A 9,495-nucleotide genomic window follows, 5' to 3' on the forward strand; every position below is an offset into this window, starting at 1 on the left:
TCATCATCATCATCATCATCAAAATCATCACCATCATCATGATCATCCTCACCACCACCACCATCATCATCATCATCATCATCATCATCGTCATCATCATCATCATCGTCATCATCATCAAAATCATCACCATCATCATGATCATCCTCCTCCTCCTCCTCATCATCATCATCATCATCGTCATCATCATCATCATCGTCATCATCATCATGATCATCCTCCTCCTCCTCCTCATCATCATCATCATCATCGTCATCATCATCATCATCATCATCATCATCATCATCTTCATCGTCATCGTCACCTGTAAGAACCTCGTATTTGTCGTACAGTGGTTGTAGCCGCCACGGTTTCGTACATCGATGCTTCAAGGAGGTGGGGTGGCGGGAGCTGATAAATTGGTGCGTAAATACAGCACTGTAGGTGAACTGTTAAGTGGAGGGATTGGGAAGGGATCTATGCATTACTTACCGATCCGATGCACTTTTCACGCCACATGACGATGGCTTTTGGAAGTAAAACCGAATTAGCGAAATACATTCATTTGCAAATATATTTGGTTTTGCGAGAAAGTCACCTGAAACCCAGCTGAATCTCTTGTTTATGATGTTTTCTAAACGAGAGTTTCAGCTGGGTCCCTGGTGAGTCTCCCGCGAAACCAAATTGGTTTGCAAATGAATGTACTTTGCTAAGTTTGTGAAACTTGGTTTTAAGTAGAGCATAAAGTTGACGGACACTCTGGGACTGCGCCTACCCGATGAGCCGCAGGAAGTGAAAAAACCAGTCGTGGACCACCGAAATATTTTCAGTGTATAAAACCGAATTACATTACGACCATAGTTGTGATTTCAACATCCAGTCACGGGAATGTGTATGATAGTTCCATTTACAGGCAACGCATGATCAGGAAGGTAGGTGCACATGCCGCTCGTCAACAGGGAGCGCATTTGGCTTGGTGGTTTTTATGTGGAATACTTGCCGCAGGAAAAAACCAGTCGTGGGCCACCGAAATATTTTCAGCAACCTTACGCGTATAAAACCGAATTACATTACGACCATAGTTGTGATTTCAACATCCAGTTACGGGAATGTGTATGATAGTCCGATTTACAGGCAACACATGATCAGGAAGGTAGGTGCACATGCCGCTCGTCAACGGGGAGCGCATTTGGCTTGGTGGTTTTTATGTGGAATACTTAATATCGCAGCTGGTTTCCTGAATTAATAGGAGCAAGGACACAGGAATACAGCAAGTTAGTGGTTGAGTTCGTTCCATCTCCGAAAGGTTTTGGTTTTGTGAAAATTTGGCTCTGGTCTCCACCCAACGGAAGATTTGGTCGCGGAGTCCGTAGCACAACAGTGATTAGAGAAGGAATTAAGTATATGGGACCAGAAAATCAGAGTTAATGCTCACTGTGGAAAAAATGAGATGTCAGGTAAGGAGTTATCCAAACCACACACCTCTAAAATAAAGAAGAATGACGTAGAAGGATTCTGAATCGAGAAAGCCAACGAGCGTTGTCAAGATCTTTTATCGGTCGGTGGTACTGTGGAGTGATCCTATCAGTTTTTCGCACCGGTTTCCTAGGATTTTTAATTTTTTAACCAGGGTTCTTGCAAATTCCGGACTACATTTCCAAGTGAATCAGTCACCAGGGGATGAAAAGGCAACTCGAGATAAAGCTGTGACTGAAAACATTGAATTTGATGTCATTTTGTCTTCAGCTAGAATAAAAAACGCTTTCTACCCTACCGCTGGCGACCTGAGTGGACAAGCAGTGCTCAGTGCTCTTCGATTTCTGGTAGCAAACTGTTATTCGCCGGTGGACAACAAAATGTCCACTGTGCGCCGTCACTCATTTGAAAAGCAAGTAAAGAAGAACGGACAAAGCAAGAGTCCTCGGAACCCAGGAGGACAGTCAAGAAATCTATGATCTCAAAGCAGACCAGATGGACCCCAAAAGAATAATAGGAAAATGCTGGGATCCCGTTGGCTTAAACTCTGTTTCACAGCTACACTAAATTTGTGCGGCACTTCCGTGCAACTTCGTCAGAAATGTAACTTTGCTATGGATTAAATGAGTCCATGCAAAGATGGGTCATTTTATTACAGATATGTATATATCTGTAATAAATATTCTGTAGGGTGACCCTCCAAATGTGGAATACTGCACTTTATTTTGTTTAAAACTGTACGCCATATCAGAGGCCAGTCAAACGAATGCATCTCACTGTTGTATCATGGGCGCCCGTCTATTGGTTACGCCTGCACTGAGCCTGCCAGACTACGCGATAGGGAGAAGACAGAGAACTGGGGTCACGGCTGTATTGTCAGGACAAAACATACAGAGCCCCTGCGTAAATATATAGGGTGACCAAATGGCCAAATATGGTCGTTTGCTTGTTCGTTCGGTACAGTCAATGGCGGTGTTCCAATCTTGAGCCATTTCATCCCAATCCACTGGTCTTATGTTGCGAAGCCATGTTTGGTCAGCTCCGCCAACGCACCTGCTTTCCGAAAGTGTCGTACCGATGGTGACCTTGAGGATGCGTCGCTCTCAGCACATGTTCTTTTTCCATGTCTGGGTTCGTCCTGACAGTCCCCATCTTGCTTGCTGATAATCAACTGTCGTACAGTGACTAGACCATGTATTCATATTTTCTGGTGATGAGTAGATTCCAGCGAGCAACTATATGCAGCTATCGAGTTTTGCAAATAAACATTTATAGTGGACACTTAGAATGAGATAAAGTACACTAAAGACATCCACAAAAGTCATCCAAGAATCAATTTTCCTCTTGAAAGCTACTCAATAGAGTATTCGTCGACCCCAATTCAGTTTGCTGTATCATTGCTTTGAATTTTAGTTAGCTTCAAGTGCTCTTTTTCTGAGTGTCTTTTTTGTGGAAACTTTCTCCAGAGGATTATTTTGGGCATCAAAATATGCTTCAGCTTTCTGAGGGTTGAGGAATTTCTTACACGGTTGTAGAGAAAAGCGGTCTCCTGTAACTCCAGTTCCCCGGGTGTGAGCTGAAGTTAGCGAAATTTGACTAAACTCAGTAGAGTAATTCCAGAAATGAGATAATCTGAAAGCCCGCGGCGACCACTTTTCCGAGAAACGGCTGACTCGCTTGCCATTCTTTTCTCTTCTTGTTACGAAAAAAATTTTTCTCGGACTGTCACGGGTCAAGCTTGTACGCTAGCCTGTTCTAGCGAAGTGCGGTGACCAAATACCTCGGCCTCATAAATCGTAACCAAGTTCTTTGTCTGACAGGTCGTTCTGAGTTGGTCTTCTTTAGTCTGTCGGCTTTGGTTCTTTTTACTTGAGAAAGAAACACGGTTATTTTGAGGTAACCAAGACTGGCTTCAAAATACCGGAGGTGAAAGATTCCTCAATTCCAAATCAAAAATAGCCTGGATAAACGAGTCTTTAAGATCTGCATTTTTTCTACTCAGTTTCTTACAAGAGTCCTGGATTTTTTCGCGCATGCAGAAACAAAGTGGATGTCTTCTCTCATCTGACCTATCTAAGTGCGTTTCCAATGAGGTATTCATCAATTGATCCATTTCTTTCTTCTAGACCCGACTGGGCCAGTTCTTCTTCCACGAGTTCGAAGGATTCGCCTCATTCCGTGCTTTTAGAGATTGCAGCCTGACCGATTCGGACTGTGTAGTGCCACCGATCTGCGTCATAGTTCACTGTTTTGGTGAGTTGCTTACGTGATGGATTCCCTTAGAAGTATGGACGATAAATTGCAACAAAATGAGTAATTTTCCAACGTTGTTGTTACTAATGAATTCGGAAACTTCCAAGTATACTCAGACGGTAAAGAATTTAGTCACATTTTACTGTGACTCACTTCATACCCTCAAACCACTGAGAGATTGCTGACCAATAAGCAAAGATCCTGATGTGATTTGATGAAAACGGATTGGTTTCAAGTAGAAGATAGGGTTGACGGAACTTCAGGGACTGCGTACACCTGATGAGCCCTAAGAAGAGCGAAGCCGGTCGTGGGCTATCGAACAGTTTTCAGCAACCTTGTGAGTAGTTTCCCTTATGAAAATATCGTGCCAACTGAATCATGAGGCGGCCTGTGTGCAGCACATTCAGTTGTGGAATATCATAAACGAGAGATTCAGTTAAGTCTCCCGTGAAAACCACATTGATTTGCAAATGAGTGTAACTCTCGAGAAAAAAACAGCTGTTTTCTACCCAAGCTATAAACGGGGACTGAACGGAATGATTCAACAATTACCCCTTATGTGAACAGCCGATAGCAAATACACTTCGTTTTACAAGAACCCCGCAAGATGAGATAATCGTGGCAGTAGGATGTTGATTGCAAACCTCTGACCGAATGATGTCAAAATGATTCCTCCTCAAGTAGAACTCGGGGACTGCGCCTACCTGATGAGCCCCAAGAAGCGAGAAACCGTCGACGAATTTTCAGCAACCTTGTGAGTAATGCATTACAAAAACGGATTATCTTCTTTCTCGAGTGGCGCTGTTGAATACACAACTAGATCTTTCTTCCCACAGATACGTAGAGCTTTAGCTTAGTTTTCATTTAAAATGCCCGAGACCCATTTGTAGACAGTAGACTAACAACGACTGTAAACGTGAGATTGAATTAATGGTAAACATTCTGTTCTATTTCTTGTTGAATTTTATCATAAACCTTTTGATTTACCTTGATAACTTTCAGGAAACACGTTCCAGAAAAACGAAGAACCATTTTTGCCGAATTTCACGCTCGATAAGGGTCGAATAAAACTGCCCCGAGTGGATTCCTGGGGAGTGATCTTCGACACAATTTCGCTCAGGAATAATAGCGACTTACCGCTGTTGTTGGAACAAACAAGTACTGCGTTGGATCCTGAGAAGGCTGATCAGGGACTGAATGGGTCTGTCCTCAAGTAATGATGTATTGTTTTAGCCTACATTTTGCTGTTGATCATGTCGGACTTACTATACTACTAACCCTGATAATAGTAATGATAATTGTCCAGTTGAAACACCCTGTTGATGAGTAGCTGGCATACCAACTGAGGGAAACTAGAGAGCTAAAATACTGACAGGTTACTCAAGCCCATATGGAAGTCCTGAGTTCTATACAGGAGGAGGCCAAGTTATCAGAACTCTAATGTCTCGTGAGTTTTTTAAATCAATACTTAAGCCCTAACACACATGGAATGTTGAATCGACTTGTTCGTTTGCTGTCTGTTTGTCAATCACAATGTGACATTTGTTGGCCGTAATAGAGTGCCAATGCACCTACACTTTTACCATCATCACATGTTAGCTGCACTGATATGATGCTAATTGATGGCTAAACGGTGATAGATTTATACTACTCACTAAACTTGTTTTTTTCCAGAACGAACTGTTTTGTCGTCGCCATTTCCTTTAACCAGTCACACGAACCTAAAATTGAAGGCAACTTTTCAGCCGGCCGATATCAAGCTCTCCTGGAAGAGAGTCGAACCAAAATATTACTCTGCATTGCCTTTGTTCTTTCGTGCTGTTAACTGACTTCCCCAGGTCACTTTTGCGTATTAGGGAGGCTTGTCTGTTGACTGATATGTAATTGCGATGGGGTCCGCAGAGAGTGGAACCGGCAGCATCCAGTAGGACCAGAATATCCAGCAAACTCAGCTGCGCTGGTCATTAGGTATCTTTGCGTATTCGGAAGGCTGGTCTGTTGACTGATGTGTAGTTGCGATGGGGGTCCCCAGAGAGTGGAACCGGCAGCATTCAGTAGCACCAGACTCACCTGCGCTGGTCATTACCGTCTTCCTGGATGGGGACCCCGAGACGGACCATATCAATCGTTGGGGACATTGTCAGACCTGGTCCAGTGGCGCCCTTAAAAACGCTCTTCCATCCAAGCCATTACCTTCCATGCTTAGCTCCCTTCCTAATCCCCCAATTGACAGTCCACTGATAGTGCTGTATTTACACACCAACATATCGGCTCCCGCCTTCAATGCGCACCTAAGTACCCCACCTCTCCGAATCGTCGGTGAAAGAAACTGTGGCAGCTACAACCACTGTATGACAAGTCACGATGGAAATCGAAACTTTTCTACAAGGCGGTCTCCTCAAAGTTTCTTTTCATGGCTGTTAGGTTGCCTGAAATAAATTTAGCCTCTTGAGGATCAGAAATTCCAGTGGACCGTCCATGAATGTATATTATCTAGAGGAACAATGATATATCTGTATAAGCTTTTACGCAGATTTATTCTATTAAAACTGCCATGTTTTGCTCGTCAGGAAACAAGGATCCTCAACCATCATTGTTGAATGTATCAAGCTACTGAGAGCATGGCTTAGGTAGCTTCCCGCAAAACATTGAAATAAACCGTTCTCCTTCTGAATTTCATGTGAAAAGATGTGAAAACCAGGCGCAGACATGTAACTTGTCTTTACTTGAGTTTATGTGGACAAATTTCGTAATCGTAAAGCTGTAACACCCTTTCGGTACCTGGCTGCCATGCCACCCGACGGAAGCACGAGGGGTGGGATACTGTCAGGTCGCTCAAGCCTAGACAGGAGAAGTCGAGAGGCAGAGGTCGGGTTCGTACAAATCTGTCACACGTCAATCATTCTTCCGGAATCTTTGCCAAATTTCCGCGTTTCTCACTTCAGTCGGTCGGTAACTCGAATCATTCCTCCAGTCCAAATGATACCACCAAAGACCTTTGCGGTGTTGGTAATACGGCATGATGCAACATGTCTACAGCCGACAGTTGAGACATGTGGATCAGACGTAGGATTTACCGCACAAGGCCAGGTTACCCTATGCTTCAATCGGAGGCCAGAATATCAGATGGTGAGTTCCATTGATTGTTCAGGTTGGTTATCACTTGATTATCCATGCGCTCGTTGGATTCGGGAAACATAAGCTTCAGTTGTTCACTATCATGATCATCATCATCGACAGCACAACAGCAACACCAATGCTTCGCTGCCGTACAACCATGATTTGTTTGGAAGCCTTATTGTGAAGAGAAGAATAAGGGTGGACGGAAAGGTACGTAGTGCTGGCTTACTGCAATCATTCCGAAGTGCCTACACCTCCAAACACTCATTCAGGTGATCTGGATAAAAACTGACAATGAGAACGCCACTGCATTGATTAGCAGCCATATTTTGCAGCGTCTCCAACCAGGCGCAGTGAGGATCACACGGTCCCCATCCTGGAAGCCGAGTGGCACCGAGAGCACCCAAGCGTTTCGTGATCTCCTTCATACTCCTCTGCCAAGTCAAGGGTTGGCCACCTGTCTGCTCCCGATACTCTGAGTTGGGTATGGAAAACAGCACTCTCTTCGGCAAACGTTGGCCAGGCATACGCAACCCATGTCCCATCCAACGCAGCTTCTGGTGCTGGACACCTTCTTCAATGAAAGTACCCGTTGCACAACCGACAACTCGCTTCCTTAATATACTTGCCCCTAGCTTCAAAGTCATTCTTGCTTCTGAGGAACGATGAACTCATAAGCACATCCCAAAGTCTTTGATTATAGTCTCGTAAATTTGCACGACCCAACAGATGGTGTTTGTGTCCAAGTGACCTTGAGTTGATGCCAACCACCGATTAATCGTACAAATAGACGCCAGCCTAGATTTGAAAGGCCGGAGACTGTTTTGGAGCATGTGAATTTAGTACAGCGGGGGTTACAGGGAGAAGTTCGGCGAGGGAGCACGCATAAACCCATCGGTGAGGCCCAACCACACTGCTGAACTATTAAGTTCCCCCACCAATTACTTGTCTGCCGTCGACAGAGTTGCTTTTGGGTCTCAGGTACACTGATTCGCCACAGGGCTTCTCGGAGCTGCTCAGTAGCTCAAATTCAACGATATACTGGATAATTTGACGATTTTTACCTAATGAGGAGGTACTTGCTTGCCAACTGTCACCGTATATTCCCCCCCTTCAGCGTTACTCGTCAATCATTCACCATGAACAGCAAACAGCTGGTGATAGAGCATGCTTCTAGTGACTTTATAAGCAGCATACAACGTACGAGATGCGTCAAACTGCCGGCTAAAATGTAGCACAGGATACAGAAGCATATTTTATATCTTACGATTTTTTCTTGTAGTGATTTGACCCTAAGCTTTTCGGACGATCACAAGCTCTGACGAGGCTCTGTATCAATTTCTTGCAAAAGTGATCCGGCAGAAAGATCCAACAAGCTGTCTTCATAGCGAATTTCAGTATATTTCAATCATTTAGTCAACAACGCCCTCCGGTAGTAATCCATTAAGTTTAGAGACTCTAACATAACGTCGACTAGGGTTGATGTCCTTTACTGAGCTGCATCTATAAAATTCACTGAACTTCAACATCGTTCCTGCGGATATTCCATCGGACTTGGAGTTAGCTGTTGACGTGGAGAGAGGTTCACCCAGTCACCGTTTGTTTCATTCTCCGTAACACTTTTGTCAACCTGCTCGCGAGCTATATTGGTACTTCTTAAGTGCCAAGTTATGTTTCAGAACTGTTGATCTCAAGCAGTTTTCGTGACAGATAGGACGAGTTTGAAGTTTTCCAATAGTAACTACAATTATTCATCTAAAAGAGATGACAAAATCGTCATCCTAGTGTGAGGATATTGGCAGTTTTCAATGGAGATTTTGTCCTATCAGTGGAGCCAGTCTGTGCTGAAACGCTCAGAAACACTGTACCGTTGGGTTATCCTTGTTGGGGATCATCGGCAGTGCTCAGATCACGGAACTCAGAGGGTGATGACGTCTCAGATGGAAGTTTCACTCATCGTGCAAATCTGCAACCCATGAGCCACCTACAGATTGATGCTCGTTTCAAGAGAGTTTCGTGGATGCGCACTGCTGATGACTCCCGTAAGGATGCAACAGCTGTTCACCGCTTCTCGGGTTTTTTTTGTATAGGTTAACCCCAACGTTAGGACAAAATCTCAGTTGGGAATTGTACCGTCCATTGCTTCCATTATTCTCATGCCCCGTTGAAATCCCCGAGTGATCGACTAGAGAATTCTGTTCAGTCTGCTCATCCTGGCAGCTTTGATGGCCAGGTGAAGTTGATAGACGTTTTATCAACGCTGGGACAAAAGATGAAAATGTGCGTTATTTATTGCTTCAAAGACACATTTTTCTAAAGCTGAAAGGTCATGGATACAAAACACGTAAAACAGAAATCTTACTTTACGGATGTGAAACCTGCCCCATCGATCTGAGGACTTTTAATCTTCAACTCTCTGTTTCCAAATGCTTTCGTAACTCAGCAGGAATCAACTGGTTATGACTTTACTTGACGTCCTTATGTGTACTTCGTAGCGAACCGGAATCCATTGAGCAGCAAATAGAACTTATCGGCTTGGATTTCAGGACACCTACTGCGTCCAGTATTTGCACTAAGTCAACCCTGTTTCGATGTTGTGCTCGTACGTTGGTCTTTTTGTTCCTCCAAGATATAGACACACTGTCTGTAATCACTAAGACTATAATA

The 9,495-nt window shown here is 44.0% G+C and overlaps 1 protein-coding gene across 1 annotated transcript in view; it reads left to right on the forward strand.

Moving 5' to 3' along the window:
* The window catches only part of T265_03489 (hypothetical protein), a gene marked incomplete at both ends in the record, with an annotated part of 14,104 nt that extends 9,179 nt beyond the window's left edge, over nt 1–4,925 (forward strand). Inside the window, 2 exons of the mRNA XM_009167989.1 lie at nt 3,582–3,708; nt 4,711–4,925. Coding sequence (XP_009166253.1) covers nt 3,582–3,708; nt 4,711–4,925 — 342 coding nt within the window. The remainder of the gene's footprint in view (nt 1–3,581; nt 3,709–4,710) is intronic.
* Nucleotides 4,926–9,495: the final 4,570 nt, after the last annotated feature.

The sequence above is a fragment of the Opisthorchis viverrini genome (genome assembly GCF_000715545.1).
Source record: "Opisthorchis viverrini unplaced genomic scaffold opera_v5_50, whole genome shotgun sequence".
Taxonomy (NCBI): Eukaryota; Metazoa; Platyhelminthes; class Trematoda; order Opisthorchiida; family Opisthorchiidae; genus Opisthorchis; species Opisthorchis viverrini.